Source organism: Helobdella robusta, assembly GCF_000326865.2.
Source record: "Helobdella robusta unplaced genomic scaffold HELROscaffold_3, whole genome shotgun sequence".
NCBI classification, from domain to species: domain Eukaryota; kingdom Metazoa; phylum Annelida; class Clitellata; order Rhynchobdellida; family Glossiphoniidae; genus Helobdella; species Helobdella robusta.
In genome coordinates, this window is record NW_008704501.1 from 2,780,166 (window position 1) to 2,805,484 (window position 25,319).

The following is a 25,319-nucleotide window of genomic DNA, read 5'->3' on the forward strand; positions in this document are numbered from 1 at the left end:
GTACGGGGGGGAGGGGGGGTTCAAAAATTGTTGCGTAACACAGAAAAAAATGTTGTTTTTTATATTTTTGATATTTTTTAACAATTTTGATTTTGATTTTAGAAACAACGCTATATAAATACATTTGATGTATGATTTATTGAAAATAATAGAAATTTGAAATAATTTTGTTACGTAACAGGGGAGGGGGTAAGTCGTTTGTTACGGAAGTGTTACGAAGGGGGGGAGGGGGTCAAAAAAGTCGTTTTTTCGTGTTACGTAATACTCGAACGGCCCCTTATATATACATAGTAAAAAATTTAAATTTTTCTGAAAGAATTCAAAATAATTTGAGACTACACAATTTGAATGTGTAAACACATTATATATGTATTATTACTAATTACTACGTATATATATATATATATATATATATATATATATATATATATATATATCTATTTATTTATTTAGTTTTGCCTGCGTATGATATTTGGTCAAATTTATTTGATAGGAATTGAATACAACATTTATATCGGCTGATTAACTACCATGCAGAAAAATAACTACTGTTAACATGACGTCATTTCCTCCAACGATTTCGCAACAATTTGCCCATCCTATTTTATAAATTTTATTTGATGTTTTTTAATTAGTCAGGTCACAATCATCATCATCATCGGTATCGCAATAAAATCAAATTGAGAATTTCTTAAATTTCTGAAAAAAGTAAAAATTTCTTTATTCATTTTATGATACTACTTTGTTCAATAAGATACTGTTTGATACATATAACTAGAATAAATATAACGATAAATAGTAAATATACGATCGTTAAATTTGACTCGAACGATAAAAAATCACCCTCCAACTCATATAACTCCAACTCCTCTAAGGAAGTAAGCTCGTTGTGAGACCGTTAAAAGTTATCATATATTTATTCTAGTTATATGGTCAAAGGTTACGATCGTATATTTAGGCCATGGATATATATATCCATGATTTAGGCTACTAATTACCGATAATGGCTTTTATTTAAAATGTTAAAATTTTGATTTTTTTAAATTGTTGTTTAATTTGGTAATTAGTTAATTTTATTTAGTATAAATTTAAAAAAATAAAATCAACATTACCGAAAATAATTAAAAGTTGAAAAAATTGAAATTCTTTGCGTATCTCTGCTTCAACCCATGGATATATATATATATATATATATATATCCATGCATCAACCCATAAGGAAGTGTTGTATATTGGTAAATAGGCCTTCCCATGTTCTTTTCCTTTCTATGTGAGCTTTCCATAAGTAAATACCCGTTTTTTGCTGGTTAATTATCCGACGTTGTCATAAACAAATTACAGCTGGTACGTAGGACTGCGTTAAAAATAATCCTATCACTATCCCTCTTGGTTTGATTCGTTTGCTATTGAAAAATTAGATTTATCATTTATTTGATTATACTCGGAGATATTATTTTCCGGATTACTATTACGGCTATCACAATAATTACAAAGATTTCAAAATCCATTGATTTTTTAATTTTTTATTTATCTTTTTTTTTGGTTTTCTATTCTATTCGTTTTTTTTGTTATAATTTTTAAATGTCCAGGAAGTTAGTTCCGCTTCTGAGATAATTCCCATGTTATACAATATAAACTAGAATTTAATTAACCAAGGGTTTGGAAGAAATTTGATTTTTTTATATCATTGTGATTGTATAAAATTTATACTATAATATAAATTTTATCTCATTTATCTCTTTTATCTTTATCTCATTTATAAATATTATTTATAAAATTTTTATATTGTAAATCTATTGCATAAGTAAATAAAGCTCAAGGCTGGAGCATAGCCAGATGAGTTTTTACTTTTTATTAAATAATAAAATGACCGATATTATTAATTAAAATATATTATTAGCAAAATCAGGTACCTGTCCAAAGTTTTTTTTCAGATGCTTATCATACCTTGAAATATATTTACTTTTGTATTATATTAAAAAATTGAATAAATTGAATTTTTTTTATAGAACTGGTTCAACAGCTTAGTAATTAACTCCTATGATTCAAAATGTCAGATTATGAAAACCTTCAAAAAAATGTAACTCTTAGAATGCTTTTGGAAAATCCACAGTTGCTTGACGTTTCTAATAAAAATAGTAAAATATTTGTTCATCTTTATCAGATCATTACATTGTTTAACTTTTTCCATTTTTGACATGCCCATCTTAAATTTTTCTAGTAATGACTAAAGAATTACCAAAAGAAGAAAATGAATTTGAAAGTTCAAGTGCTTTTTTGGGGCCAACTATCTGGCAAAATACCATACCCTCAGAATTTCTTGACTTGCCTACGGATGTGTTGGAGAGTATTGATGTATCAGCTTGGCTGAATGAGCAAGTGAGGACAAATGAAAGGAAGGATGTGGCATACATGGATAATTATTCTAACAACATGGAAACATTTGATTGTAAATTAAATTCTTCAACTGTTCCTTCAACAACATTTGGGGAAAATTTTCAATTTGACGGAGCATTTCCCAAGTGTTCTGAATATAACCAAGGTGTTTTATTGAGAGTGTGTGATAAATAAAAAAAATTTAAATAGAATTATTGTTATATTTTTTTAATGTTAAATGTTTCAGTTCAAGTAAACTTTAAGTTTTATGTAAAGAAGTAAGAATGTTGTCTTTATGTATGTATGTGTGTATGTGGGCTGACTAAGCGATCATTTCATTATCTAATTCCACATTTCTTGTCCATCAAACATCACTATATAGTTTTTTTCATTAACATTTCAAATGTTCTCATCTGCTATAATGATCTGAAATTCCAAATGTTAAATTTATCTTCATTTTAAAATACAACTTGTCTATATAGGGTAAAAATATTTTCAACATTCCAACAGATAATGACATTAATGTTGAAATGTCTTCAAATGGATTAGTTTACAATTCAGATGATAGTTCCGCCCTGCCTACTTCTGTAACGAACACATTGAGTTTGAATATGCCTTTGAAAGACAGTGGGTCTATTTTTTTTACAATTTACTTATCAGCTTCATCAATGTTTTACATTTTATGTTTTTTATTTTGTTTTTTTAATTTAATTTAATTTCTTTTCATTAATATTATAGAAAATATGTTAATATTTTTATAAAGAAGGTTTTAGTTGCTGGAAACTTTTGTTTTTAACAGCCAAAATTTGTGACATTTTGGATGAAAAAAATTATGAAAGGCTTGACAGTGACATCTTTCATGAAATGCTTTTGTTTTTTATATAGAATAGTTTGAAAATCTAAATTTGGTAGAGGGGATTTTGAAACATTAAGATTTGTAACACTAAACTTGTGATTAAATTACATTATATCCATAAAAGTTGTTGGAGATGATACATTTGATCCAAGCAGAAGATCATTTACATCAGATGAACTCAGAGTGGCGCCTATACTTCCAAAATCTCAAAAGGTTCATATTCATATTTTCATTCACGTTTGTTCTTGAAAAAGGTTTTCATTTCATTTTGATTTATGTATGCATGTGATTTATGTGTGCTTTTTTTGTTTATGAAAGTTTTTGAGATTTTAATTAAAAATAAAATTGGGTAAAATAAAAGAAACTCTAAAAAGTTTTTTTCTTTGAACTTAAAAGATTGAAATAATTTAAAATATTGTAGATCAAATATACTTTAGTTAGTTTGATTAGTAAACAAAATAAAAAAATATCAGGTAGTTCTTAATAACTTCTTGCAATTAAACAAAATGTTGGATTGCTACATTAAGTAATTTACTAAAACCCACTTTTTATCAATTCCAAAAAGTTGTTATAACTACTTTATATTATCTATTTTTTGTTTAGTAATTAATTTATATTAGAGTTTTTGATATAATTTAAATCTTTGAAGTTCAAAGATAAAAGTTTTTGTTTTGTTTTATAGTTCTTGAGCATTTTCGAATATTTTAATTTTAGACTAACAAAATTTTACATATTCCAAACCATCTTTTGATGTTCTTGTTCTTCCTAGGGTTGTCAAATCACAAACTTTTAATCTGTTCTCGTACGCCATGCCATGGCACCCATTAATTAAAATTAAATTAAAATTAAATTAAATAAAAAGTCAATGAAGAAGCAACTAGAGAAAAATTATTCTCTTTGATTTTTTTAAAACATTTCCTTATTTTTTTTGCAAATTAGGATTCCAAAGCTGAACACAGTACTCAAACTTAGATGTACTAATGCCTTATGCATGCAGGCTTAAAATGATAACCTTATCTCTGCTTTTTACTGTTTTTTTTTATCATACATAAAACCTTGTTTGTACCTTCAGCTGTCCCTGACCATTGTCGCAATATCTTACCATCGTGATTATTATCACTCCAAGATACTTTTCTTCTTCAAAATTTTTTAGTGCTCGATTAGCAAGTTTAAATACAATTTCTTTGTTAACTCTACATTTGTCAACGTTAAACATCATTTGCCACTTTTCAGCACATTGACACAATTTCTGCATACTTATTAACTTTTCAATGTTTTTGTCATTGTCAACTACAGCACATAATTTAGTGTCATCTGTCATCTCGCATATGATTATTTTAAGACAAGTTGGTCTAAATTTCCTGGGTCACATTTATCACTTTTTTTGTAGATGGTACTATGGCTGCATCCTTCCTATCTGATGGTACTTCACTTGTTCCCATGTTGACGTAGATGATTTAAATCAAAGCCGTTAACAACTTAATTAAAAGATTATAATTTGTGTTTAAGATAAGTAAACAAATACAAGTTGAGTTGGTAAAAAAATTTAGTGTATTTCACGTTTTTCATAACTACTGATAAAAACAAGATGTGTAATGTGCACTGATATAGAACTGCGTTCACGTTTGTGATTTTGGCACTGTGCAACAAAGGCAATAGATATTCAACTGACTATTATGAGCTGATTGTTGCTGGTTATTTATCTGCTCATCTGCTTGATTGCAAGTCAAGTGTTATTTTGTTTTATTAAAATTGGTTTTATGAATTTATGACCCATGAACATATTTAAAATTTCTTTTTTCTATTTTCCGCTCAGAATTTTGTGCCTTCTGATAAAAAGGATGATCATTATTGGACCAGACGATTGAAAAATAATACAGCTGCCAAGAGATCAAGAGAGGCAAAAAGAATGAAAGAAAACCAAATTACTTTGAGAACTGCTTATTTGGAGCAGGTTTGCTAAATGTTCACACTAATGATTTAAATGAATTTTTGTAGAAGCTGTAGAGTCGAAAGCTAGTAAATAAATAGAATTTATTTAATATAGAATAATCTAGCTCTGCGGTTAGAATCTCACCACGACATCTCAACTCTAAAGTTGTTATCAGCGAGAGAATTAATTGCACTTGCAAATACTTTTAACCTGAAACCTTTTTCACGACTATTAAAATCCTCGGACAAGAGTTTGTATGTTGTAGTAGTATGAGCAGTAGCGGTTCGAACTCGATTTTTGTATCTGAGAAAACTGTTGAATCAAGAAATGCTTTCCAAAAATGGTGGAGGCCTGCAAGATTGATGTTGCTTCACCATCGCCGGACAGAAATGCTTATAGAAAAAAAAGCACATAAAAAAGCTCATATAATGAAAGTGTCAAATGTCAGATTTCTGGTGAAATCTCAATTTTAAACTTTAGTGAATCGTATTTTTTCAATCAATTTTTCAATCTTCGTTTTGCGTCCAGAGACCCGGTTTCCCGATGTAGGTTTTCCGATTTTTCTTTATGAATTAGAATAAAATTAATAAAAGTAGAGATAAAAAATGCTAATAAGTGACAAGTGGTGTTTTTTTGCCTTAAAACAAGGCAGTTTAACAATGAAATTTAAAATTTACTTCTGCAGGAAAATACAAGGCTAAGAGAAGAACTATCTAAAGCCAACAGCGAAATAACGGAATTGAAGAAAAGACTGAAAAAATATGAATACGTTTCAGATTAGTTTTTCGGGGACATAGTGAGGTGGTTTCCTTTCAGTGTATATTAAATGTGGATGAACGAACTTTTAAGTTCTTGCAAAAATAGCAAATAACTCGTAACAAAGATATCGAACTAATTTCAAGATGGGGTTAATAAATTTATTAACAAATGACAATTTTTCGTTGTAAAGTCGAGTCGTTATTTTGTTGATATGTCATATGGCTTCATTGTGTTTTTAAATTTTGCGCTTGTGCGTGTGTGTGAGATTTACTTTACTATGACAGAGATGCATTCTCATATATTTTTGTTAGAAAATTCAAACAACTTTAAAAAGTTCAGTTTATTTGCAATTTATTGCGTTGTTAATGGCATAAAATTATGTTTAATTTGTCACTCATTGAATATTTGGTATGTACTTTAATTTATAGATTTAACGTTCAGTCATGAATCATAACTTATGATGAATAATTTTAATAATTTTGTTTTGAGTAAATGTGTTAAATGATTATTCTTTTTTACCCGCGCTGCTAATCAACATTTTTTTAAACTCAATAGAAATGATCTCTAATGGTAAATTTTGTTGAGAATTTGGACACGAAACATGCACAAATCAGTAGTGATGGGAACTAAACCAATTTTTTTTAGTTAAACTATAACCTCATGCTGGGGTGCACTGGCTATGAGCGCGTCCCCAGGTGGTGGATAGGGGAAAGTCCTGAGCAGGGAGACCTGGTATTGCATCGAATAATATGGAATAAGATACCGCGAACCAACTGTAACAGAAGAAAGAAGACAACGGTGAAAGAAGCGGAGGATCCTAGGACAACAGCTCCAACAGCAGATGGTCTTCTATTCTAAATCCACTGCCTTGTGGAACAGGGATCTTTGACCCAAAGGCTAGGTGCACTGCTTACAACAGTGCTCTCTTGGGCACTAGATAAACTGCAACCACGCTGCCTTGTGTGCTTCCAGCAAAAAGACTATGCCCACTGCTTATAACTGATGGTTGTCGTTAGGAATTGGGCAATTCCTGATATACAAAATTTTCGACTTATGTCATCACAAAAAAAGATCCCCTATTTCCTAGAAGACCGATTCAGGGCATCACAGCTGAGGAGCTTACGGATGCGTTGAAGGCAATGAGGGGGGCTAAAGCGTCTGGTCCGTCTGGACTTACAAATGGTATTATCAAGGCATCTTGTGGGGCAGGCTTCCGGGCCCTCTTACACATCTGTTGGGAAATGTGAAGTAAATCGACACTACCAGTGGAATGGAACAGTAGCACAACTGTGCCAATATATAAAACAAAAGGACCAACTGAAATGCTCCTCATATCTGGGTATACATTTTCTGGAACATCCCTGAAATGTATTGAAAATGTCATTGATAGAAGACTGTTGTCGTGCATTTCAATAGGTAGTTACCATGCGGCTTCATGGCAGGGAGATCCACCATTGATGCTATCTATATCATTCGTCAACTACAGGAAAAACGACTGTTCCATGTATTTGTGGACTTTGAAAAGGCTTTTGACAGAGTGCCTCGTGAGGCAATCAGGTGGTGACAGCGTAGACTGCTTGTTCCAGAATATGGAAGGAATTTGACATTAACGTCGGCGTTCGTCAGGTCATCAGGGATCAACACTCAGCCCATCAACGGGGCTCAGATGATGATACGATTACCGGGAACGAAACTGTTACTTCAGTATTTTGGAGATGTGCTGGATTGTACTGGAACAGCTGATGCCGCCGTTCGGGGACACATACGTGCGGCGTGGGGCAGATGGCACCTCTTCTAGCATTCTTCTACCGCTGCGTGACATTCTTCTAGACGTGGCCGATGAAATCAAAACTCGAACAGCAGCTTCACCGAACTGACATGAAGATGATTCGTTGGATGCAGCTTTTCTCAAATATAAACTTACAACAATTATATAATATGCTATTATTTATTTACTGCCGGTCAGTGTTATTGAAAATTATTTTTCAAATTTTAAAGCTTGGAAAAAATTTATAGTTAAACCTTTTAGTTATAGCTGAAAAAATTACTTAAACTTGTTTTAACTTAACTTTTATTTTGTAGTTAAAGTTTGACCGTTGAATTATATAGTTATATATTATATTATATATATAATAATATAATATAATTTCATAGTTTGACCTAACTAAATTTTTTAGTTAAATTAAAAGGTTGAACTTTTTTAATTATCTTTTGCTCATCACTACAAATCAGATTGCTAATATTTTGCTTGTAGTAATAGTAAATTTTGTTATCAAAATTGTTTTAGATTATGATGCATGTATATGTCAAATACAGGTTAAACAAGTTCAGCTATTGAAATAATTCCTGTGAGAATTTGCTCGTAGATGCAATGAAGTGTTTATGTACTCTTAATTCTTAAAACTTTCGCACAAAAAATCGATACCATGGATCAGCTACATTTAATCTTTTATTTCATTTTTAATATTATTTTAGGGGTTCAATACTTAAAATTCAATACTTTTAGTTTTGATTTATTATAATAGAAATATATTCAATGAAAATTTTTTATGTATGAAACACATTTAATAAACGTCTCAGCAAAGGCACAAATCCAGTGTATGCAGTTGAATGGGCATTAGAACGTGTGGAGTTTGCGTTATATCCGGTAGATTCTGAAGGATGGTAATTAGATCCGGTTGATTGGGCCTGGGAAGTCACTGGATTTATCTGCCATCTTATCAATATAGACGGTTGGCAAATCCAGTGTGTGCAGTTGAATGTGCATTGTGTCCACTAGAACGTGTGGAATGTGCGTTATGTCCAGTAGATCCTGAAGGATAGGAATTAGATCCGGTTGATTTGGCCAAGGAAGTCACTGGATTCATCTGCTGGTTTGCAGTTGTAGCGTCATTGAAATGTAATTTGAACCAATTAACCAAATTGTTGATGTTGCTAAATACTTGTCCTCTGTATTTTAATCCGTCGGGAGTGATTGTCACATACTCGTGTTTGACGCTTCTATTTGGAAAGTAGGAGAACATGAATTTTCCCGGATATTGCTTAGAGATTGTAAAATGATATGGAAATCTTGAGGGGTTGCGTTTTCGTTCTTCAATGAGATCTCTCTCAATGACTTCTTTATAGTCCAACAAGTTTACGGCGATTTCCTTGAAATATTTGAATCTCATTACTTCTCGTACGAAGCCTGCCATTGGTGTCACGTGTCTGACGATAATCTCGTCGAGGTCATCGAAACATTCTGATTCGACCCAAAGTTTGTTTACCGAGACTTATCGTATTGGCTTTTCTTTCCTCTCTTACATCAATGTGCTGAAAAACTCCGTTTGAGACCTTCCAGGTCACTGTTAGGTGTTCGTTGCCTTTGCTGCTTGGCCTGATACAAACATCTCCTTGTTCAAAGTTTTCCATTAGTTTTTCGCAATTATGGTAATCAACGTTGCGATAGGAGGGGTGAGAAATAATTCTGTTAATGTAGGTAGTTTTTGCCTTAATTGCGTTATTTCTTTTTTTATCGATTTCTTTTTGGTCATCCTTTTCTGCAGCTTTGTCGTAAAACAAATCGTAAGGTAATCTCCATTTGTGACCCAGGTCGGTTAAATCAGTTGTAAGTTCCGCCTGAAACTTTTCTACAATGATTTTAGAAACTCTACAATTTATCATTGTGTTCCTTTTAAATCGATCGCTGAGGTCTGACACATGGCGATTACTTATCGATCTGATCGGAATGAAGCCGCTGACTCCGTTATCAAGTTTGGTTTTAACACCAACTACTTTGCCTGGACAGCAGCCATCTCCAAAATGACTCCAAACTTCGTTTGATGACGAAAACTTCCCTTTCTTACAAAAGAGACACTGCCACAAACCATTTTGCTTGTTAACGACCGGTTTAGCAGCGTTTAATTCCTCAATGCGAAGTTTCCGGTAAGCGATGCCAACAACTTTGCAGCATACAAGTTTACTGATATAAAACGTTTGTGGTGTTTCTTTCGTGAGCATGTTAAATTTTTCTTCTGCTGTTGCGCTTTTAAACGGTGTTCTCAGATCTTTGTATCTGTCACATAACTCTGCTTTCATGTCGTACAATGTGATACTTTTATCTCCATAACCCTGCTTTTTTAGTTCCTCGGCAAATAAATCAAGATCTAAATCTTCTAATTTTTCTGGAGTTTCCAAGATGTCATTCACAGCATCTTCATTGTCGTCATCGTAATCGAGCGCATTCTGTGCCATTTTGCGAGCCCATGGGTAAACTTCGGGGTGAATTCTGGATCCATCGAGTAGGTCCACGTCATAGTCATCCTGACACGCAGTAGCATGTATTTTCAAGAATGCAACGCAGTTGACAAAAACCTTTGGACCTATGCCCACACGTGTGACCAGTTCATTTCTGTTTTGAAGGCGACCTTGTCCCAGCTTTTTCAACAAGTAGGTTGATTTTCTTGATCCTAGGCCACTGACAAACTTAACAAGCGATGATGTGTGAGGGTGAGCAATGCATCGATTCACATCAACACCAACCTCATTGACCCGATCTACAACTTCTTGGTATAAATTGTTCAGCAATTCATCTTTATTGAGGTAATTCTGCATTTGGTGAAATCTAATGCAAAGTAGATCTTCTTCGAAATTGCATAGTTGCGTGATTTCCAACAGCGGATCTTGGAGTCGACGAGCAACGGAGATGGCTTGTCTCAGTAAGTTGGGAAAGTTGTTCATGTCTTGGTTTGCTTTCTTAGAATTGGCATAAACTTTTGCAACATCATTATCGACCAATTCAACCTTGATGCGAGCTACTAGTTTTATCTTCTCCAATTGTGAAAGGATTGACTTGATGTCGTCAACAACCGTTAAACAGTTCATCGAAGTGGCAGCCACTGCTACAACGTGAGGTTTTTTACACGATATTAATTCTTTTAGGCGAAACAAATCTTGTTCCTTGGCTTCTTTTTCTTTTTTGCTCCAAAGATATCCGCGTGTTGCAAGACTAGTCATTTTTAGATAGTCTGTAATTTCTCCACTACCGTCAATTATTGCACAATACGATGCTTCATTTTTGTCATTACTTGTTGCAACTCCAAGAATTCGCAAACTCTCGTCAACCCTGTAATCTTTTTCTTTTTGTAATATTTGATCTACTTGATAAGGTGCCACCTGCAAGAGAGAATGTAAGTTTTGGCAGCATGCTTTTATCACGTGGTCTTTAGCCTCCTCTAATAATTTTTTTTTTATTTGCTTGATGAGCAGGGGAAAGAGAATGTCTTTTAACGCCTTCTCAACTGCTGAGGTACGAAATTTATTCCACTCTTGCACTGTAGAGCTATATTCATCCTTTGTAAAGAAGGATAAAATTTTTTGCATGTAGGAGTCATGGTCCATATAAAAGTGAACTTTCAACATGCCGTCTTCTTCCGCTTGATTGATTTTCAGGTATTCATCTTCGACCAAATGTCTCACTGGCTTACCTTTGAGATATTTGAAAGTGTAACAAGGATGGTTCTCATCTATTTCAGAAATTCCCTTAGTGGTTGGTCTGACATCAATGCGACATCTTCTGTTAAATTCCTGTCGAACACAGGATCTCACCAATGGATCGTACGCAATTTGTTTAGATGATATTAATGTCATCCTCGGTAAGACCTCTGTAGGATTTTTTGAATGGCTTGCCCAATGATATTTCCTCACTTTGAAATTGTTGCACTTGTTCGAATTGCTGCAAGATAGTTTGTCTTCTTTTCAACAGTTGCATCCACTTTTCATCCCAATGAAAAATTTTCCACAAATCTTTCATATCCAACTCCGGACCAAAGCACTCCTTTCTGTGAAACGCTATGAATGGTACGTCAAAGTTTAGATTGCGCATGAAATTGATAGTCTCTTTTATTTTGTTTACGCCACTTGGATCCTTCGAATGTCTGTTTGCATTTTGCTTGGTCAATGGAGGCGTGTTGAAAGCATATTTATAAATCCATTCTGCTTCTTCATTCAACTCCTCTTCTTCAGCAGGACACACTGGAATGTTTCTCAGTTGAAATCTTTATTCTGACCTCTTGATCGTAATCAATTAACTGGACTTTTTCTAATTCACCTTGTTTGTATATTTGTTGAAAACGTGCATTTTGTTTATTGCTTGATTTTGTTTTCGGTTTGTTTCGCTCTGTTGGTTTGTTGCCATAATCATTTTCATCTTTATCTTGCATGCCTTCATAATCAAATTTCTCTCCAAAAATGTTGAAAGCTTCTTGAATAGCTTCAGTGTTTTTAGTTTTTTTTCCATCAGGATGTTCGTCGTTTACAATGAAACTATCATCATCTTCGTATTCACCTTCAGATTCACTAACGAATAAGTCATCCGCCAAATGGGCTCCTTCGTGCGAATTTTCTTTGCCATCGTTGAATAAGTCGTTCACCAGATTTTTCTTATCATCGACCTGGTCAACTTTTTCATCTTCTCCATCATCGACCACTCTTCTTCTTTTGCGTTTCCTTTGAATTTTGGTACCGAGATTCTCTTCAATGAGATCGTATTCGTCGTCATCCAGGTCACTGTCTATTTCCGATTCGCTTTCGTTCTTTCTTTTGCAGGCGCCAGAGTCGTCTTCATCATCGAATGATCGATTGTCAATAAACCCATCCATGTCATCATCCTCTTCCTCAGTGTCATCATCGTCGTCATCATCATCATCATCATCTTTAATTATATCCTTTTTTTGTGTTTGCGGATTTTTTTCTTTTTCACAGTAGTTTCATCACCATTTTCATCAAAATATGAGGACTCTTCATCAGATGTGACGTCAGCTTTATCGTCTATAAACTCCATGATAGTAAATCTCAAAAATAAATTTTACTTTCAAGAGAAGTGTCGAATAAACTTTTTATAAATTATTCGATTTAAACTTATAGTAATATTTGTGTACACTGTGAACTGTCGGAGAGGGTTATGCTGGTTACTCATCATGCGAGGACATATATACAGGGAGAACTCCAACTTGATTGGAACCAAAGACCCTTTGACATAGAAGAATTATAACTAGCGCCAAAGTTGATTGGAACCAAAGACCCTTTGACATAGAAGAATTATAACTAGCGCCAAAGTGAATGTCAAAAGTTTTACAATTCAACTCGATTAGTTCCATAGATGAATTCAAACAAATGCCAAAGTTAATATCACGAAGAACTCCAAAGTGAATCTGACAAGTTGCCAGAAAGTTAATATCTCAAAAACCTTAAAGTTAATAATACATCTCTTCCTTGATTTCTGCAAGCATTTGGTTGTGATGTATTAGTTTGGCGCTGTACAAATTACTAATTATTATTGTTGTTGTTAATATAATTATTACAAGTTATAACTTCCGTGCTATACATTCAATTTTTATCGAAACATTCGTGATTGTTACTATGGCAACCGTACTGAGTTTTGATTTTTGCATAATTCTTGTTTGCTAATTCTTATCTAGTTATTAAATAAATGAATGAAAATAATATATTTTAAATATTTTTAAAAGACGTTTTACAAAATTCACTACAAACTATCTATATAAATTAATCTACTTTTTAATTTAAAGTTCATCGACTGTGGCATGAACATTTTTGTATTATAATTATAATGTAATAATAATAGAATAATAGTATTATTTAATAATTTTGATTATAAAATTAATTTAATGTACAACAACATTTACTATATTTTATTTTATTTTTGCTTTGAAAATTCTTAAATTTCAACCAAGTTTCTATAAAAATAAAAAGTACTAGTTGATCTGATTACCAAGGCGGATTACCAATCTGATTAATAAGTAAAAACTAGTTACTTGTTTTTAATGTTTAATTTTACTTATTAACGTTTCTTGCTTACCATAATGTGACGTAACACTTAAAATAAAATAAAATATCAATTTAACTCATGATTTGTTATATTCAAACTTTTATAAAATTTATTGTTCAATCAACTTATTTAGTTAATAATGTGTAATTTCCGCGATGTTTAACAGCGCTACTCAAGGAATTTTAAATAACCGCTCTGAACTTCGCAAGTGATGGATGAGTAGTTTGAAAAGGAGGTAGAGAGTTCAAGAGAAAAAGGGCCATAAAAACAAAAACAGATTTAGCGAAAAATTGTTTAACAGAAGCTAAGAAAAAGTGAGAATAAAAAGATAGTAAACCGGAGCGTTTAGGTTTAATTAGTACTGTATTAGTGTTAATTGTAGTAGTTTTTGTAGTATTAGTAGCATTTGAAGTATTTGTAGTAGCAGTAGCAGTGGTAAATTATAACAGTGGTAATAATCATTAAATAGGGACGAAAAAGTTATGAACAAGGCAATCAAGATTTGTTCTGCCTAAGTTGATTTCGGGGAGAGGTAGGAAAATGAAAATAGCTCGGCCTTGAAAGGTTGGGGATTTCATACAAAAAGCTCTAAATAATATGAGCTTCCGGCACATTAACTAGAGACATTCGCTCTTGTGAAATAAGCCAATATTGGAGCTTAAGAGGCAGAATAGGTACTGACATTTCAGAAGCTCAACGTTGACACGCCAACCACATGATTCGAGCCATTGATTCAAAAGTTAGGGCGCATTACCTACTTAAACGCTTCCCAAATGTAGACGAGCTTCAAGACCAGAATTAACCTTATTTTTCAAACTTAATGTAACACCTTAAAATCAGCTCTATAAAAATTACAGATTTATTAAACCAATATTTGAAAAAAGCTAGAAAATAATACAATTTAATATCAATGGTCGAATATTTTTATATATTTTTAGATAATTGACAAATTATCAAGTACGAAACTTTAACCGTAACCTCATTATGATCGATGATGATTGTGACCAAATGATGCCGTCATTAAAAAAAGGTTATGTACAAATTAACAATACTGTCCCAGGTGTTTATTTTTCTTGGCAATTCACTTAAACCACTTAGGCGGCAATATGGTGTAATTGTTAAGGCGTCTAGTATTCTGTTGCGGTGACAGGTTTCGAATGCAAAAAGATCTCCACCCGCGATATGCAATAAATGTGATTCGTCGATATATATATATATATATATATATATATATATATTATATATATAAACATTAACGCTTGAACGAATTATATATATATATATATATATAATATATATATATATTGAATGTAATTGCTGTTTTTATGAAAATACCTAATAGAAAATGAAAAAAGAAAAAAAACAAAACACAAAAGGTATTTGAACCGACATAAAATTCATTTTTGGAATTTAAAAAAGTATTTATTTCAATTTAAGGGAACTGAAAATTTGCATTACTAATTGTAGATATGAATCAGGTGGTAATATATTTCGACTGTTTCACGTATAAATTTGACGAAAAAGTGTGAAATTATTTCAAGTCAAAAGATCTGCCTTGAAATACGGCTTCAAGGAGGTGGATGAAAAAGATGATTGGAATTTATATTGGACGGATTTGTCTGTTTGCATTGAACGTGTCATGCAGATGAAACGTTATCAGGTTTTGAAATCTTTGTTTAGTTAAAATTCATTGATTCAATTTATTGCTATAATAATAATAAAAGCGTATTTAGCTGATCATTCGCATGAATATTTAGATAATTTTTCAGCAGAAAGCAAAAATAACAATAATAAATTTTCTTTATGACTCAAAAACTAAATTTATTTGCACTGTTTAGCTGTTTTAGGCTTGTGTTTTACTATATTTAATGGAAATTCTTTTTTGCTTTTTCTGATCAATGTTGAAAAAAAGTTAATTTAATTTCTTTAAATTTAGAAAATTAATCATTTCCCTGGAATGACTGAATTATGCCGTAAAGATTTGTTGGCTAAAAATTTGGCAAGAATGCAAAAGTTATTTCCAAATGATTATAACTTTTTCCCCAAGTCATGGTGTCTTCCTGCAGAGTTTGTCTTTTTTATTATTTAAAAAATGTTTGTCATCGCAAACATAAAAACATTAACTTTATGTCTATATAAACAAAATCTGTCTATCATTTTGTTCAGTCATGAGAGTTAATAAACTAGGTGAAACAGCTCTTTTTGTTTTTCTGAGATTAAATTTAATATGATGAACTAAATAAAATATAAAAAAGACGGCTAAAACGGTTTGGAAATAAAACATAGTTCTATCTAAATATGTCATTTCGAGTTCAATCGGTTCATAAATCATCTTTTCGTTTTAGCTTTGTACAACTAACATGTTTAAAATAACTATGGATATGATTTTAAATGTTCTTTTGCTGATGACTATAGCATTATGGGCGAGTGAACTCGTCTAAATAAAATAAAATATAAAAAAGACGGCTAAACGGTTTGGAAATCAAACATAGTTCTATCTAAATATGTCATTTGGAGTTCATAAATCATCTTTCCGTTTTAGCTTTGTACGACTAACATGTTTAAAATAACTATGGATATGATTTTAAATGTTCTTTTGCTGATGACTATAGCATTATAGGCGAGTGAACTCGTCTTGGTTTAAAAGTTTTGATGATGCATTTTCACAATATATTTTTTCAAGTTGATATATAGATGAACAAAAATAAAGTCTTAAGGTTTAAGTTGAATTCGTGCGAAACTAAATTTTTGCTAATATGGGCGTGGTTGAACAAATTTCAGTTTGATAATTAGAATTTTTTGAATGATGAATATTGTAGAAACATTAACATCTTGAGTACTTACTCTGTTTCTTACATTATGTTTTGCAATGGAATGTTGTCTCCAATTTTGGATGAATAGAAAATCGTTGAATGCAGAATAAGATAACTTTAAGAGGTTTGGTTCATGCATTCATTTAGTCAGGGTTGATTATTATCGTAAATGTCGCTTTCCAGACACATCAAACAAATCAAATGCTGATTTTAAGCCGATACAAAAATCAGATAATCAATGTTATGTAGTGTCTAGTAGTTCAAAATTGGATAACGTCAGCTCTATTAACTTACACCAGCCAAATGTTAAGAGCATTTGTAGTTCTATTATGGTATCTGTGCAACGTTACAGATTACGTTGGAATGAACTAAATTTTAAAACGGTTCTTGCGACACGTCGATAGATGGGTTTCAAAAAAGTTGCCAATTGGAACGGTCGGTTCGAAATAGTTTGCCAGTGCACTGCGTCCTAAGGGGTTCATATTTAGTTTTCTGAAAAGAGGAAAACGTTTGTTTGCACTTAAAAAAAGTGCTTCAATAAAAAAATAATATTATAATAAGCATGGTTAATTGATAAACATTTTACCACCAGGGAAATCACAATGGTGATCACAATGGTCACTTATGTTCCGAAATTAATTTTTAAATTTTTGCGTGGATTTATATTGACAAGTATTAAAACTTGTGAAACCAAAATAACAATGAAACTTTATATTCTAATTAGCTATAGTGACTTATTAGCACATGCCAAGGAAAAGAAAAATCAAACGTATATTTTGAAACCGGAAGGGGGTTGTCAGGGTAAAGGCATTTGGATCACAAAAAGTTTATCAAAAATTAATCCCAAAGAACACAAATTTTGCCAGCAATATATCTCTAAAGTAAAATTTTTTAATTGGATAATCGTTTTGTTAATAATTATTTTATTAACGAGACCGCGTTATAGGCTATTCATAGAAGATGTCACGCTTTTTTGCACTTTTTTCATTAAAAATGGAGAACATCAACCGCATCTAATAACGTTGATTCCGGATAAACACCTACACAACTTTATGAATAAAATGAAAAAATGCATTTCCTTGACACGTTTTGAATCTTTTTTGATAAAATTATGTTAAAATTTTTATAAACTTACAATAGAAACTAAAAAATTGTTGAGCAAACCGAGATATAATATAAGATTTTACCTTTCCTCCCCTTGTCACAAAGTGTTACAACCTCTTTCATCCTTCCAGCCCCTCAAAGCGTGACATCCATCATGAACAGCCATCATGGATAGCTTATTTTTTAATCAGAGTTTCAAAATGTTTTGACATTGTAAATAAATGTTTTTTTTATGACAAAACAGTATGTACAGTTTTTTGTTTTTAGCTCGTTAATCTCTCGTGTTTGATTGAATTTTTGTACTTATTAATTTATCACACAAATTTTGTCATTTGTTTTATCACTTTTGATTACTTGGTCATTCTAATTGTTATCACTTAAACTGTTATTGTGTCACAATGAAATACGAGAAGCATTTACTAATAAATTGGAAATTATTTCACAGCCATTTTTAATAGATGGATATAAATTTGATCTGCGGATATATGTGTTACTCACCTCATGTGATCCATTCCGAATATTCGTTTATAACGAAGGGTTGGCACGATTTGCTACAATAGAGTACGAAATGCCTTCCTTAAATAACTACGTCAGTTTTTTTATAATTTCAAACATTTGGATTTTTTTTAAATTATTCCATACTAGTTGTCAATTGGTTTCTCACATGAAATCGTTCACTATTCGTTGTATAATTATTTTTAAACACAACAGTTTCAGTAGCTTTCTGTAAAAATTTTTTATAACAAATAACAACTTTGTTATTTAAAATTGGTATTGTCCTACCGTATTGCGTTTGCTTCATTATACATTTTACATAATGATATCCTTTTCTCTAGTGACAATAGTACTCTTCTTCTTGCTCTTGACTTTTCCTCTGCTTTTGATACTGTTGATCATACTATTCTCTTGAGGCTGCTAGATCTTTCTTTTAATATTACTGATTCTTGTCTATCTTTGGTTTCTTCTTATATCTGTAATCGTTTTTCTTCTGCTGTTCTCAATAATTCTACTTCTAACTTCTCTACTCTTACTTTTTGGGTACCTCAGGGTTCTATCCTTGGCCCTCTTCTATTTATTTTATACTCTATACCTCTGAACTACCTCGTATTATTAATAACTTTTCTTTCACTAGTCAACTATATGCTGATGATTCTTATATTTGTTCTTCTTTTCCTCCATCTAATTTCAATAATGTTCTTCATAATCTATTTCTATGTCTTTCTCAATTATCATTTGGTCTGACTTTATTTGTCTTAAACTTAATTTTTCTAAGTTTCAGTTAATTTGCTTTAATAAATCTAAACACTCTATTACTATTCCTACTATTATTTTACCTGATTCTAAAACACTTGATGTTTTTCACAAGTTTCGTAGTCTAGGCTTTATCTTTGATTCTAGACTTTTGCCTTTTCTTGATGAGCCTACTTTTCTCCTTCTTGTTACTTCGTTAGTCTTATCTAGGATTGATTATTGTAACTCGCTCTACTATGGTCTTCCTGATTCTATACTCTATCCTTTAAGTAAAGCTTTTAACTCTGCTGCTCGTCTAGTTGCTCGTACCCCTTTCTTTTCTCATATATCTCCATATCTTGTTTTCTTGCGTTGGCTACCTATTTTTAAAATTTGCACATTTATGTATAAGTCTCAATCTAAATTATTTCTCAAGTACTTATCAGATATATTAATTGAACCTAAACGCCTCGGTTTACGATCGTCTTCTTTTCGCTTCTTCTTAACTCGTGTTAAACACTCTTTTGCTAAATCTGCTTTTGCTTTTTCTGGCCCTTTTCTCTGGAACTTTTTGCCTACTTCTCTGACTACTTCTCCATCACCTACGAAGTTCAGAGCGGATCTCAAGACCTATCTGTTTGCAAAATTCCTTGAGGAGCGCTGTTGAACATCGCGGAAATAGCGCTTTACAAGCTAATTGATTGATTGGTTGATTGATTGACACAACTATTAAAACTTCTGCTTAGATATCCTAGAGTTTTAGGTTTGGGTGATTGGCGAGAACTATAGCAACTAAAACACAATGATCAAAATTTTGTCAAATATTTGGCGCATCTTGGCAACAATTCATCTTCATTTTTATAGGCGATATTTTATACTGTCATCCTTTATTCAATTTTCGTTAATTTCAAAAGTCTCGTCATAAAGCGTTTTTTTAAACATTTTTAATGTATTATATTTACTCTATCAACAATTTTTATCGCGTCAACACTAAATCAATTTCGTTAGGAAAGAAACAAAAGCAAAACTAACGAAACCTTATATTATTTTGTTGGTTGTTTATTCTATAAATTTATTTCACAGCAGTTGTTTGTCGGTTGAAATGTCGCAAGATTGCTTATTTAAGTTTTGTAAGAATTGCGAAAATTTCCATAAAACCATTCGTAGTTTTTTTTTTATATCGGATAAAATTCTTTGTAACATATTGAACAACATTTCAACGCTTTATTAAAAAGCAGTAGTGGTAGCGATTTTGGACACAAAATTTATATTCAAGTAACGCTGGCAACGCAACTTTTACGAGTAGCAGCTTTAATAATTCTGCTTTTTTGATATCGAAGTATTGTTTCATATCTTATTAAATTATGATACGATATTAATATTGAAACATAACATAACGTTCTATATTATATCCCACCATCCAGAATAATTTGTTTATGCACCTTACAAACTACTCCATCAACAAAAGTAACGAAGAATTCGACAGAAGCAATGAAAACGGAAGCAAGAGGTTTTCATAAATATAACATCACTTGATGCATGACCTTAAATAAAATCAATAATTAGCGTTTTTGAGACAGATACAAATTAATTTACAAGTATTCCTATGTTATATATATCACGTAAAATTATTTTATCATTGTTATGTATATATATTGTATGTATATATATATTGTATGTATATATATATTACTTTATTCATATATATATATATATATATATATATATATATAATTTATAAAAGTCACTGCGTTTTCGGCATTATTCAACTTGAGAAACTCAACTACAAATTGAATAGTGCCAAAAACGCAGTGATCTTTATAAATAATTGTATTTATGATAGTCTTAAACCAATATATATATATATATATATATATATATATATATATATAACTGTATTCTCAGGTATTGTTAAGCCCAAAGGATTTTTTATTAAGCCTTAACATATTTTGAAGTATTTCTCGTTATTTATTTAATATTTGCCAGAAAATTGTCAACACTAAATGAATGGTTTGAAATGAACGGCTACAATACGGTAGAACTGTGGAAGAAGATAGATGATATAATTATAAAAACACTAATCTCCGTGCACTCAGTTTTGTGCCACAACTACAGAACGTGCTTTCCACATCCAATCAAAGGTGGGTGCGCCTGTTTTGAAGTTCTCGGATTTGATGTCGTGCTCGATAGAAAGTTGAACCCATTTGTTCTTGAGGTTAGGTTGTAATTTAATTACCGTTTCAAACGTCGTTCATTGAAATAATTTTGTTTCACGTATAACATCATCATTTAATTAAAGAAAGAAATGTATTTTTAGTACGCTTTTATGTTGTTAATTATGTTAACCAACTATATAGAGTTGCAATGATAAAACAAAGAAATATTTTTCGCTTTGGGGTATGCAGTTGTGGACTGTGTAAATGAGTACGTAAATGTGAATTTAGGTGTGTAAGTACATGAATATGTGTATAAAGGTGTATGTGAACGTGTGTATGTACGTATGCGCACAGTGGCGGAACTCTAATATATAATTTTCGAATTGAACAGGTGAACCACTCACCCAGTTTCTTCACAGATTCGCAGGTAGACGGGGAAGTAAAAGATTCACTCATTTACGACACTCTTTGCCTCATTAACTTCAGAGCTACCACCAAAAAATCGTGCGACATTGAAGACAAGGAGAAAATCAGATGTAGATTAATAACAAGTGATCCATCAAAACAGTTATGTATTATTATTAGGAAGAATATTGTGATGTGGTTTGTTATAAATTACTTTGTCTTCATTTATTCAACTGATAGTTGAGTTTTTCTGTTTTTCAAACAAAAACTTTGTCTTTTATTGTCTGCAATTTAAAAACTTAATTGTTTATTTATAGAAACAATCAACCTATGCATGATGATTGGGAGAAAAACGTTCAGTTATATGAAGACAAAAATCTCATGAATTACAGGTACAATTCCATGTTCTTTCAGTTCGAACAAATAATAATGTTGAACTTGAAAGTAGCGATGACTAAAAAATTTAAAATTAAACTTTAGCTGTGGGCGGGAAAAATTAATCTCACTTTATTTTGAAAGTATTTCCTGAACAAAAACGCCATTTCTCTATTTCTTAGTTCAGTTTTGTTAATTTTTTCAAAAAGCAAAATTTTAAGCATAATAAGCGGTGTATGAGGCTGCAGAAAATAACGTGCACGCACTTATGCACATGTGCAAACAGTCAACTCCACTAATTTGTGTGAAGGCCGATTTCAGAATCCATGTAGCCATAGTTCGAGATGATGATTATTTTAAAATTTAAATATAACTTAAAGAAATTTACTTAATTTATCAATTTACAATTTGCGAACTTCAAGACGAATATATCCCAAGGACAATGACAACAGATATATGATATTTTTGCAAACAAATTTTCCATTGTATCAAGAAACGAATACTTACAAAGAGAGGCTGAAATGGGCCAAGTTAGCAATTTATAAAAAACTTTCTCAAGGAATTCAGACATAATTTTAAACATACTTTTTATCATTTGGCTGAAGCAGTGTTTTCCAACGGGGCTTCAAAAAAGCAGGAGTTTCCACAATAAAGATAAAAAAGCATCGATGTCACACAGATAATAATTCATCGAAGATACTTACTTACTTAAAAACACTGGTTTCACAAAAAACATTAAACAACATAACGTGGAATAAACGAAAAAGTAACTTAAGTTTTAAAATAACCCATTTCAATTTTGAAAATAAATTTTGGGGGCATGAATTTTTTTACAGAGTTTGGAGCCATGGCTCCAAAAGGTTGGAAAACACTGGATTGAAGCGTCTATTGATGCACCTAATAAATTAATTTCATTTTAGTACAGCCTTGTAAAGTAGAATTTCAATTCTATATTTTTTATTATTGCCTTCTAATAATAAAATGATTGGACAGTTATAGCACATATACGCTATTCACGCAAACCAACTGTTACCGCACGTCCGTCTAACAGTGTGCGAAACATTTTATTTAGAAATTGCAAACATTATGGCCAAAAACTAAGTTCAGTACATTTCCTTATCCAGTTTATTACCTTCTAGTTAAAATTCGGTACATTTTAAATTTGTTTTAAAGTGGCGTTGACACCAAATACAAATAACAATTTCGAAGCACAAGCAAGTATACGTTTAAATTTAATACGTTTATAAATGTTAATTTTCCATTAAATGTTCAGATGTGTGGGGCTTTTTAAAGCTGAAAAGTTACTTCATGGCCATGTAAATACCTAACTGAAAGTTTTTTTTAACTGCTCAGAAATTTTAGATCAGAAATAAATTGTAAACAAAAATTGAATCGGGATTCAAAGGGCAGAAGCGAAATTTATTGCAGTGGGTCTTCAAGTTCATTAAAAATGAAACAGAAGTCTAAAAGTTTTTCATTCATCAAACAAGTTGGTGTTCATTAATGCTGAATATTTATTAGAATAATTTGTTTTGTCTATTTCCTACATTAAAAATATTTCTTTTTTTACATCTATTTTATAAAACTGTTCAAATGCAAGAGGCGTTAAATTTAAAAGATTGAGATGTTCTTCCAGTTTAAATTCTCAACACAGGAATTTTTTGCTTGACAAAATGTTCGTTTGGATATTTAAAAAAAAAGATTTTATTATAATTTCAACAATTTGTTGAAAAAACCATAAAATGCAGTTAGTTATCATTTTCAAGATTATCGGATCAAAAAATTTTTTGAATAAGATTGAATAATTGTTAGCTTTGCAATTCTGCTTTCCAGCTCACTGCTTGGCTTGAAGTTCTTTAGCACGTTTCCTACGTTTTCTTGCTTATTCGAAGTCAAAATGCGTATTTTTACTGCTTACTAATAAATTATACATTTATTGAAAACAAACATTTATCTACTCCATGTTTAGGTTAAACTAAAATCATTTGCTCATGATTTGTATGGGGTGAAAATAAACGACGAGGATGAGATGATTCGAAGGACTGCCCTTAACCAGCGGAAGAGATTTATTGAAAATGCGAACGTAGCGAAGTACATCAACGATTTATTCTGCCTTATTCAAAACGTTTGTATACGTGATTATCTTTAATTACTCTATATTGTGTAATGATGAGTTGTTTTTTAATTATAGTTGTTAGTGATGCTTTCTTGCTGTGTACACCTATATATAGAGCAGCATTTATTCTGAAACGTCTTTACCCAAAAACTTATCAAAATATAATTTAAAAATTGCATTATTCTAGATAACGAGCAATTTGGTCCTAATGAAAAATAACAGGCAAACTAGAAATTAGTACGAGTATCTTCATCCAAAAAATATTTTCATCTTTAATATAACAAAAAAAACATTTAGTCAAAAATTTCTCGCAATCTGGATATCCTAACTATGATGTATAATTTAATTTTTTTACGTTAAGCTACAATGTTTTTTACGTTCGTCGCAGGACCAAAGTTGTCCAATCCAAGCCTCAAACTTCTCCAATTTACATGTTGGTATTTTGCACTTAAATTTTTTTGTTAGCTTGGTAAATGAAATTGTACTTTCAGGTTATCGATTTTATTTAATTTTCGGATCGACTATGGCTATCCTACTTTTATTTCGACTCGCGAATGATGCAGTTCATAAAAATCTTTAAAATAGCTTTTGATTTTATGCTAAGCATGCCATGCCAGTAACAGTTTGCAAACTCATATTGAAAATCACACATTGTTATATAAAATTATTTGTTACCGGAATGCCCTTGGAAAAACGATGTTTGAGAATTTATTTTACAATTTATTTTATTAGAATTGTAACTATATCATAAAATTGTTAATAATTCTTTCAACTCAATTTAACAAGGATTCCGATGAAGGTAACTTCATTTTAGTTGATTTAATAAATTTTATTTTTACTGCTTGATGTTTGAAACATAAAACCATCAATTATTTTATTATTTACTATTTTTATTTTTACAATTTAGTTAACATTACGTTACGTTTCGTTTATTCGTGTTACATTTTTTTCATCAAACGTTTATTTTCAAACTTGAGAAACTCAGTTATCGTTAATTATAAAAACTTTAAACACATTTTTAAAAATATCTGAATTAAAACTCATGATGCTTTATTTAATATAAACCCAAAACTCAGACCAGAATAAAGAGCCGTCGAATACCAACAGTAGCCCAAATATTATTTCACTAAAATATGCTGCTCAAACTCAAGCTCTTCAAAAGGAGAAGAAAGGAAGGAAGATTATGCAGATGGCACAAGTTCACATTACGTGAGACATTTGGAATTTTTCAACTGACAGACTGCCCACGTCTACCTTTTTCAACACTTGTTAACACGCTTTAGAATAATTCATTTTGAAACTAAAAGCAAACATTTTCTTTCACGATTGTGTTGAAAAAAATAAATAAATTAATTATTTTTATAAAAGAGTT

General features: G+C 31.3%; 4 protein-coding genes across 4 annotated transcripts; 3 read left to right on the forward strand and 1 right to left on the reverse strand.

The window, feature by feature from the left end:
- Nucleotides 1-3,354: 3,354 nt before the first annotated feature.
- Nucleotides 3,355-5,945, forward strand: HELRODRAFT_65817 (hypothetical protein; the record flags this gene model as incomplete). Its single annotated transcript, XM_009021187.1, has 3 exons — nucleotides 3,355-3,444; nucleotides 5,048-5,185; nucleotides 5,850-5,945. Coding segments are annotated over 3 exons (324 nt in total), but the record flags the coding sequence as incomplete, so codon positions are not given.
- A 2,646-nt stretch (nucleotides 5,946-8,591) lies between these two features.
- HELRODRAFT_161252 (hypothetical protein) lies at nucleotides 8,592-12,561 on the reverse strand (the record flags this gene model as incomplete). Its single annotated transcript, XM_009021188.1, has 5 exons — nucleotides 8,592-8,735; nucleotides 8,866-9,110; nucleotides 9,190-11,388; nucleotides 11,609-11,752; nucleotides 11,937-12,561. 5 exons carry the CDS (start codon nucleotides 12,559-12,561, stop codon nucleotides 8,592-8,594), a joined length of 3,357 nt encoding a protein of 1,118 aa, XP_009019436.1.
- Nucleotides 12,562-15,183: 2,622 nt separating this feature from the next.
- HELRODRAFT_66362 (hypothetical protein) lies at nucleotides 15,184-21,700 on the forward strand (the record flags this gene model as incomplete). Its single annotated transcript, XM_009021189.1, has 8 exons — nucleotides 15,184-15,226; nucleotides 15,290-15,408; nucleotides 15,685-15,815; nucleotides 17,286-17,442; nucleotides 18,111-18,254; nucleotides 20,320-20,405; nucleotides 20,882-21,110; nucleotides 21,443-21,700. Coding segments are annotated over 8 exons (1,167 nt in total), but the record flags the coding sequence as incomplete, so codon positions are not given.
- A 1,581-nt stretch (nucleotides 21,701-23,281) lies between these two features.
- HELRODRAFT_161254 (hypothetical protein) lies at nucleotides 23,282-25,160 on the forward strand (the record flags this gene model as incomplete). Its single annotated transcript, XM_009021190.1, has 4 exons — nucleotides 23,282-23,320; nucleotides 23,801-23,956; nucleotides 24,336-24,438; nucleotides 25,024-25,160. 4 exons carry the CDS (start codon nucleotides 23,282-23,284, stop codon nucleotides 25,158-25,160), a joined length of 435 nt encoding a protein of 144 aa, XP_009019438.1.
- Between the last annotated feature and the right edge of the window lie 159 nt (nucleotides 25,161-25,319).